Source organism: Rhea americana, unplaced genomic scaffold, assembly GCF_003343005.1.
Source record: "Rhea americana isolate MKP2758 unplaced genomic scaffold, rheAme1 scaffold_71, whole genome shotgun sequence".
Classification (NCBI taxonomy): Eukaryota; Metazoa; Chordata; class Aves; order Rheiformes; family Rheidae; genus Rhea; species Rhea americana.
Genome location: NW_028186879.1, coordinates 912,472 through 940,264, shown reverse-complemented (window position 1 = coordinate 940,264; position 27,793 = coordinate 912,472). Strand labels below are relative to the sequence as shown.

General features: G+C 42.5%; 1 protein-coding gene across 1 annotated transcript in view; it reads right to left on the bottom strand.

Annotated features, from left to right (window-relative positions):
* Window positions 1-27,793, bottom strand: part of FLT1 (fms related receptor tyrosine kinase 1) — a 119,228-nt gene that overhangs the window by 6,872 nt on the left and 84,563 nt on the right. Inside the window, exons 16-29 of the mRNA XM_085321801.1 lie at window positions 23,998-24,104; window positions 20,765-20,900; window positions 15,625-15,729; window positions 12,315-12,428; window positions 11,466-11,554; window positions 9,862-10,021; window positions 9,340-9,437; window positions 8,672-8,794; window positions 7,410-7,521; window positions 5,035-5,134; window positions 3,376-3,481; window positions 3,152-3,282; window positions 2,415-2,499; window positions 1,455-1,546 (exon numbers count right to left, since the gene is read on the bottom strand). Coding sequence (XP_085177927.1) covers window positions 1,455-1,546; window positions 2,415-2,499; window positions 3,152-3,282; window positions 3,376-3,481; window positions 5,035-5,134; window positions 7,410-7,521; window positions 8,672-8,794; window positions 9,340-9,437; window positions 9,862-10,021; window positions 11,466-11,554; window positions 12,315-12,428; window positions 15,625-15,729; window positions 20,765-20,900; window positions 23,998-24,104 — 1,558 coding nt within the window. The remainder of the gene's footprint in view (window positions 1-1,454; window positions 1,547-2,414; window positions 2,500-3,151; window positions 3,283-3,375; window positions 3,482-5,034; window positions 5,135-7,409; window positions 7,522-8,671; window positions 8,795-9,339; window positions 9,438-9,861; window positions 10,022-11,465; window positions 11,555-12,314; window positions 12,429-15,624; window positions 15,730-20,764; window positions 20,901-23,997; window positions 24,105-27,793) is intronic.

Sequence of the window (27,793 nt, the reverse complement as noted above, 5' to 3'; positions counted from 1 at the left end):
AGAGGCATTTTATAATTTCATTTGGGGAGGTGACTGTGCTGCTGACTGGAACCTTCAGAAATGTCACAATCACATACAAAAAAGATGCCTTAAATCACTTCAAGGAAGCATTGTGTCCTCTGGAAACGTGTAAAATCCACACACATTTCAAACTTTGTAATGCCTGGCTTCTCAAAAAAAGAATATGAGAAACTCCCTCAATAAAATCAGAGTGCCATAAAAATGCACAAGCCTCTTTTCTGAAATATGAGTGGTCACAGCAGGAAAAAAGACTTTACCAGCGCTTGTTTGCAGTGACTTGCATAACTCKGGCTTTGCTGTGCTTGAGTAATGCTTCCATTGCAGGCTCCTGCCAGGGGCACGTTTACTCTGTATTGCCATGTATTTTGGCCACGCGAGTAGGGCCGTGTGCACGCTGTCACACCTGTATATCTGTGCGCTTAACCAACRCCCTTTTAGTCACTGGACTTTTTCTTAAAGCAAGCCCTGTCCGCYGCGCCTGCACGTTTCAGCCAGCCGCGATTGTTCGTGAAGACAATGCTGCGCCTCCCAGCCGTGCCGCTCCAGGTCGCTCCCAAGCTCGGCGCGGGCAGCATGGCAGGATGGCCTTGACCTAATGCCAGCCTAAGATGAATGATCTGCTGCCTCTGGGCAGTCCCTGAGCTGGCCGAGAGAGCTGCGACCAGCCACAGACGCTGCCAGCTTCATAATGGCCCGGGGACAGAGATACCGTCGGCATTGAGAAAATAAACATTTCCCATTTGCAGAGAGTTCATGTCAGTGCAGCACATTCCTTAGAGCAGCTCAGTTCCCTGCTTGGGCAGCTGTCAGGAATTAGGTGGAGGAAGGTGGCTAATATATTAAAGTGCTTAAAGGCAGGAAGAGAAATGAGGCCCTCACATCCATCTATTGTAAAGTTGCCACTTTAGCATCCTGAGCCCATGGGTCTTAAATGGGCTATGCTTAGCTGAGTCATGGAAAAGAAGGGCAAAAACAAGCCCTGGGAGCCTCGTCCTAGCTGGGGTGCCCTTGGGGATGTACAGAAGGAACTACAAATCCTTCTTAACCACACGTTCCTCCACCCCCTCGCCAAGGACTTGTTTCCTATAGTTAATGCACCGCTGCCTCACATTAGTGCTCTCTGACCATCTCCTGCCCAGCCTGGCAGTAAGTTCATGATCGGGTAGATTGCTAAAGAGCGATAATAAATCATGTTGGTGATGTTTGTTGAGGGGTTTGAGGGTTATTTGTTATTATTTGTTGCTGGTGCATGGAGRTTTAGCTGTGAGGGCTGATTGAACGAGTAACTACTCGACTAAGCAAAACACACATCAGCAAAAGCATTTGCTGAGACTGGGGCACCTTGGGGACTTTTATTAGGCCTGATTTAATACCGTGAATCCTCCTTTGCCCTCTAACATGTGAAGGAGAAGAAAGGGGCGTAAAATACAGACCCAAAGAGTGTCCGTCTCTGTTTGCTGTCTGTCCAGGTGAAGCGTTTCAGTTCTTCTGAAGCTAACACCATCCCACTGTCTGCTTGGTAATCCTTGAAGAAAAAAAAGACTCAACCTCATTAGGTGTTAACTGTAGAAAGTTACTTTTATAAAGTAGTCAATTCCTGTCTGGTCAGATTTGCAGCATCATTTTGGTCGTTTATGCTCAGAGATCTGTAARACCCAGAGATTATGTGCTGCTTTAAGTGCCACAATGCCCAGGAATTTAATGTTGCTTTTCCAAACTGCTCCCGTTTTGGGGTGCAGCAAACACACAGCATGAATGCAGGTGCAGAGTGTCGAAGGTGTCTATAAACAAGGTGAAGCTCTCACCAGACACTAGTCAGCAGCCTTCAGCAAACCAYAATGTTTTTCCCATGCCCTCACCATTTAATGCTTATAGCTGTTACCTGGATTGCTGAAAGCTGCCTCCAGTGACTGACCCATGCCCACCTCCACCCAGGACAGTGTGTATAACCTGTTGGCTGACGTTTCCCCAGCTCATCTGCCTGCTACCAGGGCATGCACATAGAGAGGACCTACGATGGAACAAGGCCCACGGTACTCATTTTGGCACTCATGTTCAGGTGAAGCACAAATCCAGGAGATTTTTAAGTGGCTCTTCTACAACACCGGGACCCAGCTGGGACTCTGGCAGCCATCCCTTGCCAGGCTATTGGTGCTGGCCATTTCATAGCAAGGGAAGAGTGTTTGCAGCCCAAAGCACAGCCAGAGAAGGACCCACTGTTGCCCATTTCAAGGCCAGTGGGTTAACATCATACTTCAAGCACAGCTCATTTTGCACTTCATTTCAGCAGAGCTGGCAGAGCAATGAAACCCTTTCTTGATTTCCTTTGTATATAGCTGTCATGCAAGTAAAAARAAATATATAATATATTATTTGGCCAAAGAATCACTTACATTAAATACAAATGTTTCCTTGATGGGAAGCTCTTCAAATGTTTTTATGCGCTGGGGTGGATTTATTTTGAAAGTGTTTATATATCTATTCAACAGAAAAGGGAGAAAGATTCCTGGTGAGAGCATAAAGTGCAGCGCGTAAGTGAGAAGCACTGGTTACTTATTTTTTAAAGTATTTGCTTAACTGATCACCAAAATAGTTTATACAAGTGGGACTTGTTACTCCACCCAAACCTCATTCACCAGCCTCTCACGGCCTCTCTCAACCCCTCTCCCCTCAGCCCAGCACCCCACTGGCTGGGGTTCAAAGACGGAGGAGCCGCTGTGTGGCTCCACCTGAATGCCTACTAATGAAAAATACCGAGGTGTTACYCAGCCCAGAAAATGTTGCGCATCCCAAAGTAAACTGCAAGTGAGGATTTTGGATTTAGRAGCTGTTGCTGATGGCAAAGAAGATACCAATACCTCCATTAGATGACCTATAAAGCAGATTTACCGTGTGAGGTGGGATGAATTGAAATTGAATGAGAAAAGTGATTTCTGGTCATTCTCTCATTAAAAAAAGAARGAAAGAAAAGAGAAAAGACGTTTCAAATCAGATACTAGAGATATTGGAAAATTCAGGCTATGTGGAGTGTTTCTGGCTGTTTTCTCACACCCTAGCCCAAACCAGGCAATGCAACAAGCTGCAATATGGAATGAACAAACCAACCCTGTCCTTATCTTGCTCATCTTACCTGACGTTTTCAGTGCTTCCACAGTTTGAGCTTGTAGCAGATAAGTTTTCATTGCACAAAGAAATGGGTGCAGATGGAAACATACTTTCAGTTGTAAATATAGTATTCACGGGTATGTAGTCTTTGCCTTCCTAAATACACATAAAAAATCAAACTGTTACTCCCAAGAGTATGCACACGGTAGCCCTTACTGAGGTCATCACACATAGTTACCACTTCAGTACCTGTTGCACATTTGCTTGAAGCAGATCCCCCAGCTTTTTCACCAGTTCAGAGAACCTYGGTCTGTCGTTGGGATTGCTTTGCCAACAGTCCAGCATGATTTGGTAGCTATGAYGACAAATGCAAAATGAGCATATTGTGGGGTTAAAGCCCAGTTTGGTCCGAGGCAGTGCAGTATCTGAGTGTATCAGCAATAGAGTTAGCTCCCGAGCCTGTGTGATTTTACAGAGATGCTCTCCAGCACTGCCAAGGCCTATAAGTAAAAGAGTAAGTTTTCAACAAAAAAATGAAAAAAAAAGTTTCCCACAGGACACCAGGAAGTCCACTTCAGAAGAATGATTTAGCCAAGTTGTCATGCTTTCTTTTTTTTTAATTCCTAATTAAACACTAAGCCTTTGTATAAAATGTCTATTAACTGGCAATGTTTAAATTAAGGCATCCTAAGATGACTTATATGAATGTGTCACTTCCTTGTATTGGTTGAGTCTAGTTTTCCTTCCTGCAATAAAATATGTGGGGAAAAAAAAAAAAAAAAAAAAAAAGCTCTTATCAACTGTCACTAGGATAATAAAATTAGCCAATGGGTAACACTCCCAGATATGATATGGCTGGCTTGCATCCTTTTACTTCTTCCAGAATGTTATTTTTGGGAAGTGTTACTATTTAGAGTCATGATGTAGCACTCAAAAAGGCACCATAGATGCCTACGTGTATTTAATTTTGCCTGWATAGGTAAAATACACATGATATTTCCATGCTTCTAAATGATCTGGGCAACTTTGTGCTGAGARTCCTATAATCTGGAGCAAGGGCTGTGCAGAGCCCTTAGGGAGGAGCTGCTGGTTTTCCTAACAGGCTGCTGCCTGCGTGGCTGTTGAGAGCTTCAGGCAGAAGCAGCACAGACTAAACCAAGGTTTTTGGAGCCTACGGGTCCCTGTCACTTTCCTCTGCCATCAGACGTCGTCTCCAGGAAAGGGTGGGCCCTCAGCACCACCCTATTTGCAAGGAAACCTCCACTGTCACTTCCTAAGTTAAGAAAAACGTTAACAGTGTCACATTCCTCCAGCACTTATCAGTGTACACGTCAATAAATATTAAACCTGGATGAGAATGAATAACCTCTTTCCTCTGAGTTGTTCTTTCAGTTGTGACTTTAACGGCCCTCTCCTAAGCTATCTAAGAACAGGCTTCTCCATATCTTAAAACTGAAAACGAGTCTTGGCCACAAAGGAGGCTGAGCTTCGGTGACACTGATCTTGCATTTCTCTAGCACCTGGCCTTTCCTTGTGACCACACTCCCTCATCAAACCCTACACAAACCCTCTGTGATGGGCATTTGGTCCCTCTTGGGCTACAGGACCATCAACCCACTCAGGAAAGGTAGTGCCCTGGGCTCGTGGCCATGGCCACTGGGGTCCTCAACTTCAAAGAAGCCTTTTTAGCTCATGGGAATCTGGCCCAGGGGAGGGGGGGAGAGGGTGCTAAAAGTTGGGGGATTTCAAGAAGATGTTAATGACACAAGAAGATATGAGGCAGCATTGGGTTACTTTTCTTATGTTTGCACATACATAAGATTTCTTGCAGACTTGTGCATCGTCCGTCCTGCAAGGCAGCCTACGAGGGGAGAAGTATGCCAAAAGCAAGCAGAGAAAGCATCTTACATTTCTTCTGTCGCTTGCTCTGGGGCCCGCATTCTTGTGCCTTCTTTTAGTTTGCTGCAGAAATCCTCATCTATTTGGACTCCAGGGTAAGGAGAGGCACCTAGGGATAAGTGAGAAGAGGTTCATGCATCCATGAGTCAGGAAGGGAAACATCTCTGCATGTGAGGCTGGTGTTATGTCAGCTCCCATGATGTTAGCCAGGTAAGACGCTATTTGAGTTTCTACGGTCTGTGCAAGGCACGCTACACTCCCTGTGCAATCGGGGGGAAAACGAGGGGCTTCCAGGAGGTGATCACCTCACCGATCCCAGCCACCCCTCTAGGAGGCGGACGAAGYGCTTTCTGGAGATCCCTTTTCTCAGCACTGACTGTAAAGGGAGCTGGGCTGGGTACCTGAGACAGTTAATCATGAGACCTTAACCAGGGGCTATGGGTTCCCTCTGCCCCCTGCAAACACCCAGGATGCTCCACATCCCCTTCTGGGGGCTGGAAACCTCCCCAGGGGTCTGACCCTGCTGGGTGCCACAGGGGAACTGCTGCTCAAGTCRAGCCAAGTCCTGGGCCTTGGGGAGTGGCAGGATCGAGCCTAGGGATATTAGTGGCATTTACCTGGCTGGAATGTTAAAAAAAAAAGAATTTGACTTTAAAAGAATACCTAAAAAAACACCAACTCTGATCTCTTTATACTTGGGACAAACTCTGAAYTGTAGCAAGTACAGTATTAACAAATCCCAAATACTCTAAAGCAAGTAATTAAATAATGGTTTAAAATCAAATCAAGGTGTATTTGCATTATTTCCCTAGTTTCCATGGTTTTAAGATCAGCAGCTTGATTAGGCTGCTGGTCTTTTTGCCATTGATAAGAAAGCAAAAGGAAAAGAAAAAAAGGAAAGAACAACAACAAAAAAAATCCTCTTGGAGAGTCAATCACGAGGTTCCAGGAGCTGGGRCTTTAAGAAAAAAAATAGCAGATACTGTGAGGCTCACCATAACATCACAAGAGTTGGCAGCCTGACCAGCAACATGCATTTAAACTAATAAATGATTGATTGTCCTAAGAATTGTATAGTATTGTTTCCTCTACTGTTCTCCTCTTTTGTCAGCCTCTGTGCTGAACCCAATTAAGATTCTTCTATTATGACGGTTGTTGTTGTTCCCTTTCAGTGTACATTTTGTATCCTGCATCTCGAATATACAAAAAAGGAAAAAAAAAAGGAGGGGGGAGTAATTTCAGATTCCATGCTCTAGTTCACCCCCAGGCATCTGCTTCGCTGTTTGCTTGCCTGCCGCTTCCAGCGGCTCACGCGCGAGGGAAGCAGCTGTGCACGGCGCAGGGCTGGCACCGGGGCGCTCGCCGGCTGATTTTCGGAGTGGAAATGGAAGGTGTTGGCTGTCACACGTCTCACGCACCTTTAACACATTCAGAAACGTTCAAAGACCTCTTTGTGTTTCCAGCTGGGTGCTTACTTGCTCCCGCAGGGAAAGGAAGAAGCTTTTGAGGGCAAAAAACATCCACCTTGAGATGCCAGGCAGAGMGGACTCTGAGCTGTGTGTTTAGGGTCAGCTCCTGTTTCTTTGCGTATTCAATGCCATAATCAGGCAACYGAGTGCGCTGCCTTCATTCAAGCAAGCTCTGCGTGACTGTTACCCCTGGCTGCTGGTTACAACTGCAAATCTGCTGGAACTGGGGATCCTAGTGAAGAGGTCTGAAAACTGCCCTCCTGCTCTCCGGGGACTGCACAGCCCTGGCACCGTGAACGCCGGCTCTGCCGTACCTGCAGAGATGCCTAGGTTTATCTCGGATGGCACGGTAGGCTGCATAAGGCCCTCACACTCCTTATTACACTGTAGGAATTTAAAAAATTGCTTTATTTCCTCATCAAGACCTGAGACCATAACTCTGTGCTCCCTCTGTCAAACAGAGCACCGAGACTGCTCAGGCTGTGCTGCCCTAGGTGCATCCACACCAAGGGTTTCTGCAGGAGAGAGATTGAAATGTAAGYTTTGGTCATGAGAGAAATAGGTGGAAAAATGCTCAGATAATTTTGCTATTCATTAAGTTTTCAAGTTGGCAAAGTTATTCTGCTTCTTACCTGTGGCCTTACAAGCATTARACTTCTCACTTCACAGTGATGTGATAAAAATGATTCTTCCATCTATCCCCAGATGCCACTGAAGCCTGGGATTTAGTTATTTCCCATATTAAAGTTATTTCCTTATTCCTAATTTTCCTTTAGTTATTTCCTTATTAAAGACATGGCAAGAGCTCTTTGAAGTTCATGGATGTTTTTCCACAGATTGAAATGATCATCAGGTCAAGCCCTCACTACAACCCTCTCCACCGCTTTCAGCTCCCAGGATGCAGATTGAACATACCCAAGGAAAATATCTCCCACAGCAATACCCCATAGGACCACACGTCACTTTTTGTATTGTAGATTTTATCAAATATGGATTCTGGAGCCATCCACTTGAGAGGAAGTCGAGCCTGAAATGAAACGGACAAACCTTACTACTCTTTTCAAAGACTAGAAGGATTTAATTATAGCTGAATCGATTATATATTGTTATATAAATAATTACCATTCAAGAAGGAACCTGGGGGATTTCTTTACAGACAATAAACATGTACTTGTTCAGACACCATCTTAACAAGTTTTTGGAATAAAAGGCATTTTCCYCCTTCCTAAATACGCTTTTAAAATGGATGTGGCACAAAATGCCATTAGCTGGAAACCTATGAGAAAACTGACTAGGCCTCTTTGCAGCATTGCAGGGATATGTCAGAGCAGTTGCCTCCTACCAGCATCTTAATGACAGGGGAGAAAATCCTACCCCAAGTGCAGGTCATTTTGTCATGAGGTGTTCTTGGATAAATTTGCAGGCCTTCTCTTCCAGGACTGTTTCAGCAACCCATGCYGTCCCCATAGCACAGCTTGTTAGCGTCTCCTAAGCATTACCCGAGTCACGTGAGTAATGTGAATAATGCTTCACAGCTATTACGTAGTGCTGTAAGGCTTTAAAGCTGTTCACAGATGAGGGCGTAGCTGGCAGGTGGGTGAGACATCCCAGAGGACACCCTCTACATGTATCCTAATTCCTCCACCAAATTCCCTGGACGACTGTGGGCACAGGCACAGTTTGCTCACCCAGAGCTCACTGAAGGCCTGTGGGCTTGTTGGCTGCTAGTTATGGGGAGAGCGAGAGGGTYGAATGGGTTTCCGAGGAAGCAAGTTCTGCTCGGCTGCTCTGAGGCAGTACGAGCCACGCTCGGCTCACTGTGCGGATACGTGGAGGGACACACACCTTCTTCTGCAGGGACTGGTTTCCATGAAGGCAATTTGCTTAGTAAGGGTGTAACATTACAGAACTAGCCAAAAAATAAATATCTGAAAAATATCTAAAGTATTAAAGGACTAGAACTGTGAAATGCTTAGCATTTCCAGCCCTTACGCTTGAGGACAGAAGTGCTTGCTGGATACACAAGGCATCTGGATTGCTCATCTTCACATAAAAACTGTGATAGCTTTCAAACTCTTTTAAGTTCAGGAAATGTAAAAGTCTACAGAATGTTTTGGTGGACAGTTTGAAATGATATGTTATAAACAAATGGATAAATAAACAGCATCTTGACTTACATCTCCTTTTCTCACATAATCAGGATTCTTATAAATATCTCTTGCAAGGCCAAAATCACAGATCTTCACTACATTGTTCTCAGATAAAAGGATGTTTCTGGCTGCCAGGTCACGATGAATACACTATAATAAAACAGTTTCACAATCAAACTGCATTTCCTTAATCCTGCCCACAAATTTCCTGACTCTCTCCCATATCCTTTTTTGAATTATTATTATTACTGGCGATATCAATGTAATTTTTTTTAGGGAAGTTGACTATAGTTTACATGAACTTACTGTAAACAGTGGCAGTTCTTTACAAAAAGCATTTCTCCAGTCTAGAAAGTCATAAATATTGAAGCCTCTTGGTGTTTCCAGGGAAAACACCAGTCTGCTTGGGGCGCCATAGCTAGTGCATGTTGAAGCTAAAAAAAAAAAAATTTGAAAAAAAATCCACCCAAAAGAACTTCTCTGAATGAATTAGCTTGACCCATTGCCTTCTACTCTAATCCTGTGTTTATGGAGTACGAAGACTCGGATAAACACACCATTATATTTAGAACACCAGGAGGAAAACTGCTCTTCCTTTGGGACTTCTACCAAGGAAGGTATCACTAAAATGTAGACATGATTTCACCTCTGAATCTGATTCTTCTGCGGTGAAAAATTCCAAGCATAGAACTAACCTTTCTGGAGGACAAGAACTCCATGCCTCTGGCCACCTGAAAGCTGTAGGAAATCAGGTCTTCCATAGTGAGGGGCAGCTTGTAAAACTCGTCAGAATCTGAAAGCAGTTGAACRCACCGTTACAAAGTTATAAAGACTGCTCATAAGGCAGTTATTTTTTCCCCTCTCTTCCTGATCTTACTGCTCCCATAAATTCAGTCTTTGTTGAGTAGTATTTGGAGGTCAACCCACTGTCACGGGAAACAAAAATAGTGCTTGCTTTATACCCCGCACTTTGGACACTGCTGTGTTTTCCCCAAAGATAAGGGGCAGTCAGAAGAAACAATCACACATTTTCCTGTCAGATTTAGTAACCCTGGAAATAATCTTTTTTTAAATCTTCTACCCGCTGGACATGACCCTGTGAGCATCTCCCACGGATGTTTATTAGGGTGATAAATGAGGAAAAAAATTTCAGAGATGCACAGTATGCTGTAAAAATATCACAGACCACGTAGTGACAGGAAGGAATTAATACCTACCCTCCTCGGACTCCTCCACATCACTCAGACTTTTATCTTCCTGAAACCCCGAGCTTGCAAAGCTCTCACTGCTGGTGACACTGGCCAGCCTTTGTTTTTTGCCTTCTATCAGCTCAATATCCTTTTTCTCTYTCATTGGCTCTACTTGCACAGAGGAGTCCTTCAAACAGACAGAGAAGAGGTGCTACATCAGAGCAGGTGAGGGGCCTGGGGTAAAAATCAAACCAGACTTTTCCCTTATTTCTGCCGGGAGAAAAAGCTAGCCCGTGGCGTGTGTTAGCTCAGTCTACCCCTTCACTACTGAGTCTGGCTTCACCTACCAAGTCTGGTTTCACTGTGGCAAGTGTGGCTGCTGTGGGAAAAAAACTGCCTGTCTGCCCCACCGCCTCTATCCAGTGGCTTAACGTCATGGTCGACGAGGATTTAATGGGAAATATGCARCATTTGCTTGGAAAATGTTATCCCACTGCTGCCCAGAGAGCGGCCTCGCCRCTAGGCCATGCTCTTGCCCCTTTTCCCCTTCCCCCGGGCCTGTGAACACTTCAGCCTCTCGACTACACTGACGCAGAACCTCCCACTTGCTCAAATATCTTCGTAGCAGCACCAGAGCATGAAGTCAAGGCCGTCCCCTGACCAGAGAGAGAGAAGTGTGTGAATTCTCCCAGGCAAGGGTCAGCCCTGCACATTTGTGCTCCCCACTGGGCTGCTGGCTGATACACAAACAACCATGTTTTGAAGGAGACAGTTGCTATTTTTCATGCAGAGTCTGCTGTGGACGATGTTGGGAATAAACTCAGTCAAAGCCTTTTGAAGACGGAGGCCCTCCCAGTTATGCCCTACAGTAAAGTTTGCAGAACTGTTATGAATGAAAACTAAGAAGCCTCTGAATTTTTGGCACAGCTGAGCAGGGATTTGGGGGGCTACAGTTCTGACTCTAGGCTCCTAAATCCTGCTTCAGATTCCTTAATCCCTTGGAGGATTTTGCTGAAAGTGCACAAGCACAGAGAGAGTTGCCACATTTAGGTCCAAGTTTGCAATAAAGAATACACAGTAGATTTGACTCAGAGGGCTGCGGGATGTAAGGACAAAATGCTGATCTCTTTTATTCTTGATAGCCCTTCTCCTCACACAGTAAGAAGATTATTTGTAAATCTCTGAACATTAGAGTGACTTGGAACATTAGCTTTAAACGACATTATCTCGTTTGTGTTCCCAGCGGTACCGGAATCAGTGGGCAAAACCACTTCCTTCGGCTTCATTGACACAAGCCTCTGCAGTGACCCAAACTCGGCAGGAATGGGTTTGTCAGCAGAGAGGAGAGAGCATGTGGGGACGCTTTGGACTGGATTCACTTCCTTTCACTGTAGAGGTCTCCGTTAGTCACATCAGCTTCTTGAAGTCAGTGGAGAGAAATGAGCCCTTTTTTGGTGCAATTTACCCCACACCAAACTTTTAAAACAGATCAGGTAAACTGCTCCCCAAAGCACTTATTTCTTTCTTTTGACTAGAAGAGAGTCTAAGGTGACAAGCTCAGAGGCTGACATCTACATTACAGACACTTACGCTAACAAGATGAGTCCTTCAAGAGGTGACCACCTCCTTACCTTGTTGGAGCAAAAAAAATTCCTCTTGCTTTTCAGATAGTTTGATAAATTCCCRTATTTGCAGTATTCAACAATCACCATCAAAGGCCCTGGGGAAAAGGAAAACACATTCTGAGCAGTGTAAAACAATACAAGAGGGTATAACTTCTGAAAAAAAAGTCTTTTATTCATATCCATAGTTATAAATAGGGTCCAGGATAATTAATGATATGCCTTAATGAAGAAACAAACTGTTTGGAGGACACTAGACATGGTAGCAAAATAACAGAGTTTCTGAAAATTAGGGCAACCCTTAATTTTTGAAATCTGGGTGATAAACATGGGTCCTGCGTGTTCCTCCATTTCCTCTTTGGGACAGTTTGAATTTAGACTGGAGTCCTGCAGCCTACACATGTTGTTAAACTAAAATAGGTGACACACATATCTGAAAGAAACAACCTCCCATATTGGTCATTTAATTTTCTTAGTGGAATACACTGAAGGCTTTTACCMAAGTTGCCTTATGATTCATCTTTCTGAGCCAACAGTTGATCCCAAGGAACTCCTTGCTCCCAGCCCTTCCAGATCATGTTTAACCTGAGCTTAGCAGGGAGGTGAGACAAAGGACAAGTGGCCCCACATCCACTTTCATGTTAAAACCAAAAAAAGCATTTAAATAGGGAAAACATTCAGTCACTTTGTAGGATGACTAGAAATCTCTTTTCTCTTTCCTTTTTTTCACCAAGTGGAAAAAGAGTTCCAATATTTCAAGCTGATAACTCGACCTCTGGACAAAAAGACAATGTAGCCAACTAGCTGTTGTTTGGAAGTGATTCAAACCCATTTTTAGTGCAGCGCAGACTTTTTTACCTCCGTTCTTTGTGCAAGCTCCCAACAAATTCACAATATTGAGATGATGACCAATGTGGATCAGGATCTTCAGCTCAGTCATCAGAGCTTTGTACTCACTCGCTGTGGCCCCTTCTGTAAATGCAAGATAAGGTGAATGTGAAATGGCAATATACTGGTTCTAGTGAGCTACACCACGTCTTACGGCTTTCCAGTGAAATAACACCCGTTACTGGATGCAGTTCTGTGTGTTGGCATTCTTTTTCTATTCCTCCCTGCTCAGCATCCTCTTACTTGCAATAAAACCCATAAAAAGAATTAGACACTCAGCTTCCTCCCAGGAGACCCTTTTATATTTAGAACGGAGAAAAAATTTTCACATGAATAGTTTTGTAGTTTCAGCCAAAAAATAAAAGAAAAATACAAGGGTTTTCAACACTTTAATTAACTCTATCTACAGTAGATTTCAGCTGGCCTGACTTCAGCCATCTCAGGGTTGGGTGCTGGCCTGAACTAATTAAACTCTCAAAGAGTCAGTGACAAGAGCAAGGCGTTTCCAGGGTTTGACTGAGTTATCAGCTTTAGCCATCTACGTTAGGAAGAGATGAACCTGCCTTTGKTAATGCTTGTCTGATTCTGTTTATTATATAGAAAGCCTGGATTTTTTTAGCCTAGACCAGGCAGCTGAAGTTTTTAAATGTCTACAGTTAGGTGGTTGAATCTCACCTGTACTGGTTATAATTACTATTAATAATAATAATAGTGATTTAAGCAACCCCATAACTAAACCCAGAAAATTCTATTTGGTGTCGAGTGAAGCTTTTCATTTCTGCCGAGCAATTTTTTTTTTCTGCAGAATTTCATTTTGGTAAGAAATCAGAATTTCGGATAGACCCAGAAAGATTTTTTCAGTTTAGTGACACTGAAGAACAGACCAGTGGAAATAACACAGAGCTAGATCTTAAAAGGCTTGGTTTTAGAATCTGATGGGAACCCCCCCTTTTTTTTTTGATCCCCCTCCCCATGCAAAACATGTCATCTACTCAGTGACCCACTATTCATCTATATAGATGGAGACAATTTGTCCACCTCATGGGAATATGGTGAGGACAAAGCCCCTGAATGACTGTGATAATACCAGATAATCTAGCAAGGGTGTAAAGAATGGGACAAATCTCACCTAATTTTGGATGCCAACAGTGGAGATGCCTACACATGACTTTTAGTCATCACAGGCTCTCTTCACAGCAGAGCAAAACAGGCTCTGCTTCACAGCAGATGGTGATCCCATCAAATGGAGGGATCTGCATTTGAGCTTCTCTCTATTGATAGTAAAAGATGTGAGTGACTAGTCAGGTGCAAGAATCTCCCCTGCACACATCTCCCATTCAGTAGTATGAATGCTACCCACAAGGGTTTCTCGTGGCTGCCTTCTACTCTCATCTATTCCAGGATTTACGGAGCTGGCTGGCACAAGAAGCCCATTGATGTCCACAAAGAAGTGCTGAACCTGTCAAACCTCTCTGCCAGCACATATGTCTGCATGCTGGCAAAATAGTTCGGTTACTAGGGTCAGGCAGTGACCAAGGTGACAAACAGGCCATCCATGGAGACCAGTGAGATAGCAATAGGGGAAGCATCACAGGTAGTTATTGCCCCACTGTTACAGAAGATCTGGACAGGGACCAAAGCTTTAATTCCCTCCGGTTTTTCAGACATATCTATTCATTCGGCACTAGCCAACAGGGCATTTCTGTGCTTCTGGAACAAGAGAGATGCRAGATATTTGTAATTCTGTCATCTGCAGATTTCCTCCTTTGGGATGATCCTGGATATCACAGTAGCAGGCACCACCTCCTCCTCAAGTATCTGACATAATATTGCAGAACAAGCTTCTTGGGTACACTGTCGATAAGGCGTACTCTAAAAAGAGTAAGAACCAGCAAGTTACTGCCAATGAGAAATGAGCTGATGAAGCTATTTTAGGTTGGGCTCTACAGAGGCTGATTGTAGGTCTGAGAATACTGTATGTACCCCTCTGTGGACTAGAAATAACAAGTACAGCTTTTTGGATAACTCTGATAAGCAATTAGGCAGTAGTGAAGCCAGTAGCCACCTGATAAGAGGGGTATACTCAATCTATGTCTAAATGCAGCCAGCTGAAAGCAAGAGGGATTCAGRCCTCACCTATAGAACAGGGAATGTGTCCTGGCAGAGAATGACTCTGAGAAGGATTCAAGGATTTAGACAGATAAGCAATGCAGCATAAGCTCCCAGGACAATGCAAAAAGCCTGATCTGATTCTTAGATATATGAATAAGGAAAAGCTAAATACATAGGAATGAATACCAACAGGACTCTGGGCTATGGTATTCAGCTACTGCTGCTGCAGGCACTACAAAGCATAATCCTATTTGCTGACTTCCCAAGTGCCCTCTTCAAATTGATTAGGGTCTTTGTCCTTTCTGCTCCAGCAAGAAATGGGCAGTGAATAGCYGGGAGATGATTTCACCGCGGAAAGAGAGTCGGTGTATGAAGAGCACTGGCAAATCCCTTACACAAGCTGAGTGTCAGCGTCTTCGCCACCATGTAATGAAGCTGCAGAAGGTTCAGAAAGGACACACCTGCACAGCAATTTGAAGACTTAAACAACTCAACCTGTTAGCTTTATAGAAAGACCCTCATGAAGAAAAATTATTGGGCATTATATAATCTAGCGATTCTAAAATTAGAACCAGAAGGTAAAGCCGGGCAGATGTAGATTACACATGAGGTGCTCRTTTTTAACGCCTGTTGAACGCTAATGATTGAGGTTCAATCATTGAAACTAATGACCAAGGAAAATAAGGAATCTTCCMTCTGAGTGTCATCAAATCATGGTGGATGCCTTATGCTTCAGCTAAATTTCACTTACTGTGCCCAGTATAGGGTCAATACAGCATAATGATGCCACATAGAATACATAGGAAATCTAATTATCCTTTCTGAGCTCACAAAAGTCAGTCTTCCATCCTGTCCACTATTTAAAGTAGTGGAACCAGATTTTCCAAAAATATTTAAGCAATTCTATTCTGAGTACATCTGAAACTTCCTCCTCTACCATGTAACATTTTATCATCCTTTTTACTGTGAACCTCATTTTTATTTCATAGTTCCACCACTTTACTGCAAAATTTAAGCAGGCCTGAAACTTAATGTGCATGTTTTGGAGGCTTCAGAGATTATGGTATGGGATAATATTACACACACTTTCTTTTGATGGAATCATGTTAAAAGTGTGACACTGTATTSACATGCATCTTCTTTTCAGTGTAGCTTTGCAGCAAGATACCTTTCAGCATTTTCACAGCAACTATTCTGCAGGTTGATGATTTCTTAATTCCAAAAGCAGATGCTTGTACCACCTTCCCAAAAGCTCCATGTCCAAGTGACTTTCCTGAGAAGAAAGTAAATTGGAGATATACACATTAGTAAGAAAGAAATTTTGTCAGCAAATGAATTAATTGCTAATGAACTGAAAATTGTGCTCTACAGTGAGTCCTAAATGTATATTTCCATACCACTAAGTCATTTTTTTAAATTTTTTTTCTATTATAATTGAAGACTAAGCAGACAAACCTGAAGACACAGAGTCACAGAGTCATTGAAAAGACTAAGTGATATGACTAAAAATGATGCTAAACAAATGTGGTCATTCATATTGGATGCACACTGACTTCTGACCCTATTTTTTTCATTTTAACTTTGCCAGCAAAAAAAAAAAAAAAAAACTCTTCACTTCACTGAACAAACCACGCCATGCAACAAGCTGGGACAGTGCTAGTTGTGTCCACAGCATGTTGGGGTCATTGCCTGAACTCCCCACCAAGGTGCAGATTGCTACAGATTTTGGTAACTTTTTTACAAGTGAAATCCCTCCTTCTCTTGTAAGGTGCTTTAAAATAATCTTCACTCCAAGGAGGCTGCAGCACCCTTGCAGTGCAATCCCTGAAATACAAGAGCAAACCTCTCATACTCTTCCCTGACACACTCTTGTGGTTGGAGATAATGATGAGAAGCTGCCAACTGGAGAAAATGGGATCTTTAGATTTGTGAAATGAGGTCTGAAGGGATTCAGTGAGACGAGATTTGGAGTGATAAAGGGTAGGTTATCTCATGATGGGTATGATGCTTCCACATGTCCAAGGGCAGATGCTGACACTTGCACTGTGAGATCTTTATCATGCTACTGCTAAGAAGACCTCCAGAAAAGCACCTAGAAGTCCTTGTGAAGAAACAGGGAACCTCAATAAAATCCCCTGATGAATTTCAGCAAAACTGAGTGTCCAGAACCAGGTAAGACTCCAAGAGTATTATTATTATTTTCTTAAAGATCATGACTTTTATGCTAGTCTCATGATCTTCTCAGCCTCAATCTTGATTTCCCTGTTTTTAAAGTAGGGAGCATTGATTTTTCTTGGACATTGCACTCACACAGACAGGCCAGGCCACTTTCTCCCTTCTCAGGTGGCTGGTGGAGTTTTGAYTGGAGAGATTCTGTCAGCATATTAACTAGTAATAAACTTATATATCTAAGTACCTCATTTCTGCTTTTATTTGTGTTTCAGCTTGAGCAGAACTTAGGCATCCATGTGGCTAGCAAGAGCATAGCATCAGGCTTTATGAAGGCCATTTTTTTACACAAAACCAAAGAATAAGATGTGCCACTAAGGCTGTATTTATTCTTCAGATAAGTGCATGTGACACAGCCATAACTATAGGACAATCTCCCTATCCTATGATACATATCTAGAACAGAACAGCTGAATCACTTCCAGATGTGCCTTTTTCATTAGCTCTGACTTGGACATCTATATTGTAGGTGTCTAAAGCTAAGTGAGAGATGAATCCCACCCAGTCACTGACAAGCAGAGAAAAAGAACTGCTATCAATTCTAAATTGAATGAAATAGATACTACCTTTTATATGGTAATCATATTTCTAAACTGTAATTCTCAGTCTGTCTGCTGTTAGAAGGCAAACAGCGTATATCATCAAAGCAATGGAAACATGAAATGGAGTATGCAAAGCCAAAAAACACCTAGGAATTTATTTTCTCCCCAGATGTGTGGAAGTGTTACATCTTTACAGCAAATAAAAGCCATGATGAGCCTAATCCAGCTGAAAAGCATCAACAGAATTGGGCACTAGCACCCAAAGAGCTTAGAGTTTGCCATATAAATACAACTGGATCAGTTTGTATCTTTAAAGGTCTACAGTCACCTCCTCTTTCAGTTATTATATATAGCTTGTTCATTTAGCAGGTATATAAGAAAAGCAGTATTAAGAGCAAGGTTTCAGGTTTCTTGGTGAAYTGATGCTCTTAGTCCTTAATGGACCAGCAGTTTGTGGTTTGTACAAAGTGAAGTTACAATTTGAGGTAATGTAACACCCACTGTACCTTTGTTTAGTCCATAGCTTTAATCTGTTTCCATCAGTGTTAACTCACTTCCCACATCAAGATAGCCTACTTAGTCACTACTTGGAAAACATATCAGCTAGCTCATAAAGCTGCTCAAAGCTGCTAAGCTTTCATAAATGAAAATGCGCACTGGAAACAACACTTCCTTCTCTAAACAACGATTATGATTTAATGGGAAATTGTAATAACACTTGATGTATTACTCTTTGTTGGTCCACTATTGTTTTGGACCATACAAAATATTAGTGCAGAACAGGACCACTCCAACTTTTCAGTGCACAGATGGAGCTCCACAGTTTAATACACAGATTGTGTCTAGGATGAACCCAACTTATTGCCCCTGCAAAAGCCCCTTATGTTGACACACAAAGTAATCATAAAATTATTAAACAGAGCAACTAAACAGCGGAAAATCAAGATGTCCAACGATCTGAGCAGCCACCCCATCACAGACCTCAAGTAGCTACAACAGTTGTGCTTGGTGTAGCTCTCATTTATGAAATGTTGCAGCATTTACCTCTAGACCCAGGAAGCAGAACACTATTTAAACTTCCTGCACTTAACTTCAATTTCCTGGGACGATTTAAACCCATTAAAGTGAACAGACCACTTTGTCAAAGAGTTTTGAATCAGGAGGTTTCTGTTTCAGTTCCATTTTGACAGGATTCTTTAAATACAGGCCTGTATTTAAGCATGTGAGTTGCTGGATTGGGGCATTGAAAAAAGGACCTGCAGATATCTTTCCCCCTGTATGTGGGAAGGCAGAGACTCAAAAGGTGTGTTCGTTGCTCATGTCCTGTGATGCGGTCTGAGTCATTTGGGTTTCCTCACACTAGAGACTTCATATTTTCCGTTATGTKAAATATGAAAGCTCTGCACATTAAGAACAAAGGAAAACATTCTGCTTCGTTTCAGAGACTATGAGTTTGCAGTGCATCAGAAAGGAGCAGAGCTCAGGGAGCCGTTTACCACCTCTACGTTTGTTATCTTATCAGAACCAAGCAGCAATAATCCCTATAGGTCCTGTGCCACAGTTTCAGCAGTGTATGAGCTCTCACGAATTAGAAGAGTCAAACCAAAGCGTAAGGTGAGAAATACATAATAGATAAACACTTTTGCTGGACTAGAGGGTTATAATCAAGCACATAGATATGATTTATAGCACCAGAATTTCTCTATCTAGTGAAGAGATGACATTTTTATCTTGCTTACACTGATGTAAACTGAATGATAATTATCCTGGCTTCAGTGGTGCCCATTTGAAATTTTCTGTGATGTCTGTAGCTCTTATGGATGGAAGAGCAATCCTGTTATATAAGCATTGCATCACACCAATGAGCTGTATGTATGTGTGCATGAGGCAGAAGCTAAAAGGAGAGAGTTACTTTACAAAGGTTATAGTAAATATGTATCCTTGAGGATAAATAGTTGGAAAAAGAAAAACAGGCCTATCTGATGTGGAAGGATCTGCATTTCTAAATAAAAATATGCTAAAAAAAATACATCGAAGCACATTTTGTGTTTGTGAGACACTAATCTTAGGAGGCTATGAAGGTTTTTCAAAGACTGAGCCAACTGCCATGTAGGCAGGACTTGCACTGAGCTAATCTAGCATACTGCACATACCCAACTTCTCAGAATCTGGTTTTCATTCATTGTCAGCATTCTTTACTTGTTTACAGTAGATCTTCTACTTTTAACTCATTCCCTGGTCATCATTCCTCACCTCCAGACTCTAAACACTAACCCTGCAAGATGCAGGTCTTCCTTGATGTTTACGGTCTGTTTCTGCTTGATTCTTTCTGTGGGATTTACACACAAATAAAGCACCAGATAAAGCAGAGATCACATTGTCTGCACCTTCAGCTCTTAGTCCATTAYGGTGAGAAGATACTCCAGCACAAGGCTGTATTTCAGCATTCCCAGAATTGTGTAGGACAATTATGTCACTAGCAATATATTTCAGCTGTCCTTATCCACATCTGTTGACCTTGTGAATTCTACTGGGCAAATTAAATGTGATCCCAACTGTATGCATGTTTTGATCACCCTCTGTTTCTGATCTTTGGAGGACAGGAGGAATCTGTTACAATCCCTAGCTAAAAAGCAGGAATTTTCTAGCCCTGGCTGTACGACTAATCTAATGCGTGCCTGAAAGAACAAACAGCACTATTGCAACAGTCTGAGTTTGTCATGCATATTTTAACATTGACCTCTTGCTAAAATCTGCATGGTTTCTGGAGAGATCCCTCAACTCCCAAATCTGATCCTTACTCTCCTGCCCTTCTAGTTAGCACCAAGTAGGCCAAGAAAGTCAAGAAGGCTTCCAAACCCATGCTCAGACTCGAGTGTCTGTAGGCAAGCTACACGCAGGCTGAAAGTTTCCAAGGATCTTTATTTATGCATGGACTTGTGTATGACATTCTTGCACTTTATTATGCACCAGCAAGAACAACTATAAATCTGCAGCACAGAGGGAAAAAAGAGAGAGTGGATTGGAGAGAAGAGGAAAGGAAGAAACAGGAAGGGGTACAGGAAGATCTGTGGGGACTCATTTCTGCACAAGCCTTTTTCCAAATGAGTACATAATTAGGTTTCAAGGTGAAGAAATTTACAGTCAATGCCAAAGGTCAGGCTCCTGAATCTAGAGAGAGAAGCAGCCAGGTCAAGGGGTTGACGTGAACCTCTGCAGTTTTCCTGGTTTTACTCTCTGCTTTAAGCAACTCAATTTACAAAAAACTATAGAGCAGTGTTACTAGCTGTGTTTTAGTTTTTCCTATTCGGAGTCTGAATATGCATATGGAAAGTGAGATAGATGCAGTTATCCAGTCAGTCTTAGATGTTATAATTCAGTAATGGAAGAAGGATCATTTCTCACAGAATAGCTCGCACTTAGCCCAGCAAAACATTGGGCTGTATGTCTACAGTACCTCCATCTCTCCTTTGCCTACAGCCACAAATACATTTCATTCAATAGTTGCAAACCCAATGTGACGTATGCTAATATTACCTAGTTTTAGCCTTTCCCTTGCAATCTCCCACTTGCTGGCATCGTAAGGCAGGCGTTCACATTGCTCATCCAAGGGGACTTCATCAGGATCCATTATGATTGACAAGTAATTGGTCTTAATTTCAGAAGAATAAGGCTATAAAACAAAGAACATCCCAGAATTAAAGAGATTATACCAATCAGTATCTTTCGCTTGGATCAAAAGTTCCAAGCCATTTCTACYCACAATTTCACAATCAAATATATGATCTGGTTAAGCTCCTCTTGGTTTATTTCAATATTACAACCCCCTTTTTTTTGTAAAGGAAATCTTTTTCTTTACCTTTCTTCATAAGTGACATGCCAGTTTCTTCAATGAAATCCATAAGGATCTGTATTCACTTAAAAGTGTTTTGAGATAGGCACTCTGCATAGTCAAGAGAAGTTATTTTCAGAAAATTACTAAACACTGTTGTTAAAAATAACTTTCCCCTATGATTGTACAAAGCAAGAAGTGTCCATATGCAACAGATGGAGTACAACTGCCAGTGTTTATTTCTTCCGTATACCCAGCAAAGATAGGTCAGATGTGGTTAGAAGTTGCGCAAGAATAGTCGCCAGGAGACTAGACATTATACATTTCAGAAACAGTTTATACATTTTTAAAATTTTTGATTTCTTAGGTATAATTTCTGACAGTTTTACTGAAATTATCTGAGTCTGGTGGAATTAATAAATAATCACATTCAGATAGATCAATTAAAGTAAATTTTCCAGAAAATTAGTTTCTACTGAACAAATAGATTATCCATTTCACATGGCAGAAGTAAGGGAAGAAGAATCTTATCTCAGTTTTCTGTAGCCCATCTTTTTCCCTTTTGAAACATATTTTTCTTCAAAGAGTATCTGGATTGCCACTAGACTCTTTTCTTGACACAAATGCAGATATTTCTATACAAGAGGTCTAGTATTTGCTCTAGRTTCCTGCTATTAGCTGGAATTTATGTGAAATATGTTGAACTGAACCAATTCATGTTGCTTTTTCCAAACTCTCTGAAACAACTCAGGCGCACTTACACTAACACACAAATATATTTGCGTATTTTTAATTCTTGCTCAAACTGCCCTGCAATTTTCAGTTCTCCTCCTCTACAGCATGTAGATACATTCCTCATACGTGTATTTCCAGGCATTTGATTGAAAATGATATACTTTGGTTACAAATATGACTAGACTAAAATGAGGGTAGCTAATAGCTCCTGTTTCAGTTGCCTTTCACCATCCCAAGTACCCAGAGTGTTAGTCCCAAGAAGGATTACAGTGATGACTAGGAAAATGTCAAATGGTGTAAGGCCTGACTCCAAACCATCTGCTGTCCCCAGGTGGGACATAGATAGATGAGCTATTAACAGAAGAATAGTGTGTAGTGCTCCAGAAAGGACCATTTTTTGATAGAGATGTCCCTACTGGACTGCTCCATCCAGTCACTTTAGAAGAATATTTGAGATGATTGACCCTAGGAAGATCAGTAGGGGAGCAGGAAGGTGCAGAGAGCTTCCTACACATCTTTGCTCAGCTACACTGAATGACAAATCTTTGGCACAGTTGGGGATTTCAAATGACATTCTGAAAGATGAAGAAGTGTTAGATATATCATTTATCTCTGTATGTGTACCAGATGGGCTTTAAGAAAATGCTCTGTTTCTCAGAGAGCACAAACWTTTTTTTTTTCCATTGTGGCAATGTCTTTTGTATACACAATTTAATTTAGAGTTAATTCCAGACATAAATCTTTAGGAGTACAAGTTTAACAGAAACATAGAGAAGTCCCTAAACATAGAACATCAACTGGAAAGACTCGTCACTATGTCATGTATTTAAAATTCCTTTCTCTGTAGCAAGAATGATTATTTTTATTATCTAATCTAACAAGCAAAAGCGAAGTTTTCCACAAAATAAAAATAAAAATAAATCTGCTACAGGTCACATTTTTCCAAGTGTTGAGCTCACACTTTTGCAGTCCTGTTATGAATTCCTTTGTCTTTGATGGTGAGTGGTCAGAACTGGTCCCACTTGCTTTGTAGTTTCTGTATAGCTACTTGCAGCTTCAGCTCACCTTTGCTTTTCTCTCCCCCCAGAACACCCCTGTGTCTCTTCTTAGGAAAGTTTGTAGTAATAGGAAGGCAAAAAGAATGGTGACTGTCGTACAGCCCTGATTCAGAGGTCTAGTTCCTGCATTCCCATACGTCAATGGAAGTTCTCTGTGTAGAACTTAAAATACAGTCAGGCCTTACTCTAAGTTCAGATAAAATGGTCTTGTAGGCTTTTATAATCATCACTGAGCTCAGCCAGTTGGAACATGCTGAGCTGCGAAGGCTAGGAGCTGACCCCCAGGCTACAAAGCCTGTAGTTACCTCTCTGTGAGCAAAGGGGTGCTGAAGCTGAGGGAAGTGGGGTTTCAAAAGTGCTGAGATTTGGGGTTGTAGGAGAGGGGTTTGTGCAGCTGTTTCTTCCCCCATGACCTGCAGTGCACTCCGCTGCTCCAATACCTCCCTTTCCTCAAATAAACCTACCCCTGTAGGTTACTTTGAGATCTTCCTACACTACAGAAGATTTTTATCTTCTGCTTTTGAGAGCTGCTGTGATTTAGCTTCTCAGTTTAGGAGTTCATGCATATCATGCAACCATAGTTTTGTCAGTGTAAAAGAGCTTTAAACCATCACAGTCAGTCCTRAACAAGAAGCAGGGTCAGCTACACTGGCAGTTAGCATTTTCATGCTGATACAGGCACATCTGTATTAAGGACTGCACCAGCAAAACTCCTTCAGTAAAATATCACTTTGCAAATGATGTAATTATAYCAGACACTGTGTGCAAACCAGACCTCACTGGGCTCTGTGAAGATCTGTCATTCCTGCTCATTCAGATCTTCAAAGAYGTAAAGATGCCAAATTCCCACGGGTTCGAGGAGGATAAGAATGCCTTTGGTGGGAGTCAGGCACCCAGCACTCCTGAGTGCCAGGGCCTTCCCCCACCCACACCTTGCCTCTTCGCTTGCTCATGCTTAGCTGTGTGAGTCACGATTTCCCAAGCCATTCATCAGTGGTCTGGCTGATTGCACAGTGAACTAAGGTGAGTGGTAAGTGAGTCAGATTTTTTTGGGTAATCTCAGTGATTCCAGTGGTCTGGGAAGAATTTTCCAATACAAGCAAATGGTCAGTAAGGGGAGGTAGGAGCTAGGAGTCTGTTCTTACCCTCTTCAGCTTGCGTATGAAGAGAGTCAGCAGGAGCCAAAAGAGTGTTGCAGTCACACAGGTACAGGTCAGCGTTATTAGCTCCAGGTTTGACCTCTCTGATGTGCCTGGGAAAATCAAGCAATAAACTTTTTAGAAAATGACCTGCAAAACAGAGGCAGATTATTTTTATTTGGAAAGACTAGCTTCTTTTCAATTAATCTCTGTTTGGCCTGGCTCACAAAGCCTGGAGAAAAATGGTCTCCTTAACAAAGCCATTGTAGTGAACACGGCAGAAGGGCACTAKATTTGTCAGTAAGCTTCTGGTAAAAACTCAGACCTTCTTTGAGGTGCAGGAGGTGAAGCAAAGCAGGTGGAGGATGGCCAGCCAGAAAATAATTTTCTTTTAAGGTGGAAATTCAGCTGCAGAATATTTTTAGCCTGATTTTCTTGTGTGCCTGTGTGAGTGTAGTTTCACCTCATGACAATGAAACTCATCTGGCCAATTCCAACCRTATGTGGCAGAGGAGTAGAGGTCTCCAAAATACTCAGCCCCGGCCAGTTTCAGGAGGACAAGATACACCTTCGTTAAAATAGACATCAGCGAATCCAAACTCTCATTTCTCTGGTSTGGATGAGTCAGGCCTGGCACTGGGCTGCTAAAGTCAACTCAGACAAAGCACAGCATGGCTGTCCTAAGCCCCATGTCCATCCAGGAGCATGGAAAGCCCCAGGGCACACACCTGGGGTGCAGTGCCAGGCTTCCCATGGGCACCCCACCTTCCCTGTCCCCAGCACCAGCTGGCAGAATCACACTCTTAGGAGGCTGAGAGAGCTCTCCAAACCAGGGAGTGAATTAAACACAGAAAGGGAAAAACAACAGCAGCAACAACCACAAGAAATGGAGCAGTATGGAAACATTGAATTGAGAAATCTRGAGACTATTAGAGTCCACTGATAGATCCTAACAAAATCCGAAGTAAAATTCTCTTCAGACTGCTACTTATAAAATGTTTTCAGAGAAGGCTGTTTTGCAGATTGTGTCAAAATACCTCATTTTCTGCAATGTGCCTTCCATCCGATTGGTAGCGAATACAAAAAGCTCATGCTCTGCCTCTTACTCTGATGCATCTTCCAGAGACAGGAGAAGAGGACAAGGAGGAGCAATTCTATGAACATGATTTCACAGTGGTTTTGTCAACTGCACTTGCAGCAGTTTCAAACCCCAGGCAGCTCAGTATTACTCCTGACAAATGAAAAAGGGATGATTGATGTCTCACTGGTGGGCTCACTGGGTAATCAGGAGGGATGTGTTGCCCCGTCTTAGGTAAGGCTATAGAGCTTTGTTCACAGCTTGAATTGCTTCCTGTAGCTGTGGCTTAACTAGCACAATATCTTCCCTCTTTAAAAGTGATAATCAGATTTGTGTTCATGCCCTATATTTAAGATTCCTCAGGCATGTCAAACCTGGAGCTTGGAGAATAAAACTCGTTGAAGCAAAAATATTAATGCAACCACAAGSGGAGGTTCAAAATATTTATTTCCCCAGAATGCAAACTGTTAAGTTTTCAAACTGTGAATACTTTTTAAAGGTTTAATTTAAATATGAGACATAATGACGGCAAAAATGATATAGCYTAATACAGCTCACTTGTCCTCTGGCATCGGGCTTTCATTTGCATATGTATACTCTCCTATTGCTTCTGAACAGTATCCACACAGATGGTAAGTAATAGTTTCTGACATTTATTCAAGAAAATCTGGAGGGACTGAAGGTTCATTTGTTGCCACTGCTTCATATGACAGGACTCACAAAACCCAAGAGGTACAATACCGCGTGTCCCGAGGTGGAAGGCAGCAGCTTCCTAATGGCTACTATGTGCTGCATGGGAGTTAATGAAGACATGTGAAGGGTTGGTCTTTGAAATGTCAGTGGGGTTTTAGGCAACAAGAATGCATTTCTCCAAGCTTGAATTGGGATAGGTTACCAAGGTTGAGATTCCCAATCTTGTGAAAAGCATTGCAGCCGGAGCTGGCTGAATGCCTCTTAGCTGAGTAGGAAGTAATTTGATTAGAGGTAAAACGGGTAGGGAAGGAAAGTCAGGAGGTCTACAGGAATGAGAGAGTAAAGGGAACACAGAAAAGGGCTGAGAATAAGAAAAGTTTGGAGTGACTGTGAATACAGCCCACAGTCCCTCTACATCATAGCCCAGGATTTCTGGTGTCTGCCTCACTCCCATGGGGCTTTCATCCACCAGTCACCCTAATACACACAGACTTGCCCCTCTCTGCCGCTTTGCCTCATCTGCCTCACTCCATCCTACAACAAGCAGCCCTATTTCTCCTCCAGGCTTCCTCACAAGAGCCTTCACTCACTGCTGTATGTGTTCAGAGTGCTGCAGAGGGGCAAGGAGAAGGTGACTGAAGCAGTCAGCCAGGGCCAGACAGGAGTGGAAGCGGTAGATACTACCTTTACCTCCTTCTCCCTCCCTCCCTCCCTCTCTCTCTGTCTCTCTCTCTCTCTCTCATCAAGCACTGTAGCAGCCCAGGAACGTGCAGGTCCTGCTGAGCAGAGTTCAGGGAAGATATCCCATACTAACCATGTCTTCAGTCATGAACAGACTGTCATCTGATTTGAGTGCCATTTTGGGCAGCTGACTCCTCTGCTTAGGCCTTGGGTTRTCATGGTCTCTGGTTTGGACTGACTTCAGATTCTAAATGTCCAGGAGCAACTCTCTATAAGGTGCAGACCAGGAAGAAAAYAACATCTGAGATTGTAACACCACTCTCTGCTGTGTCTAAAGAGTCTCAGTGTCCACCATCTGTTATACCAATGTGATCTGTCCTGGCTTTATCTGTGTGATCCCAAGATCACAACYGTGCAGCACTGAGACAAGTGGTGTCCAGAGAGGCTATGGACTCTCCTTCCATTCTTGGAGGTTTTCATGACTTGGCCAAAGCCATTGCTGATCTAATCTAGGGTTGGCGATAGTCCTGGTTTGTGCTGGAGGTTGGACTAGGCTCACTTCCAAYCCCTGCTGCAGCAGTCTAAGCAGCTCCTGATGTACAGTAAGAGGGATCCCTTCTTTAATAGTCACCCACATAATGCTGGCTGAATCTTATTCAATAACTGAAGGAATTCCAGTCAAAGTTAAGTGAAACATTCCCAATAACTTTAGAGTCAGTGGCCCATAAGGCACAAACAACATTTTGAGATGCGAAGGTAGATAGACAGATAGACAAAAAGACAGCTAAATAAAAAACAAACACCCTTTTCATAATGTCAGAACAGTTGAATGAATGCTCAATAAATATGTTTTCCTCTCTMTACAGCAAGGATCACATAAAGTCGTTAAGCATCAACTTTAATATAAGGCATATAAGTGAGTTTGAGCTGTAAAATATGCTCTTTCCYTCACCAATACCCCCCTTTCAAATGGTGCACCCTCTCCTTTGTTGGGTGCTACGGCAGCCATTTGCTGTTCCTGTTCATTCCTTAGAGATTTGCTGCCTTGTCAGTTCCTCAGCCAAGAGCAAATGGACAGCTTGCTCTGACATTTCCAAAAATGTTGCYCCTCTCCTTCTCAGAAAGCCCTACAAGCACAGCTTCCAAACCAAACAAGGGCTATGATTATTTAAAGACGTCCCTTGGATTCCACCATCCATTCATCCATCTCTGATACAAAAATAACACATTGTTTTATCTGTAAGTATAAGAATGTTTTTTCAGAGGAAATAAAAAGAGCAGACAGTTTCCTTCCTGACTCATTCAGAAACTACTCTTCCAATCTGTTAAACACAGCCATAGGCACAAGGC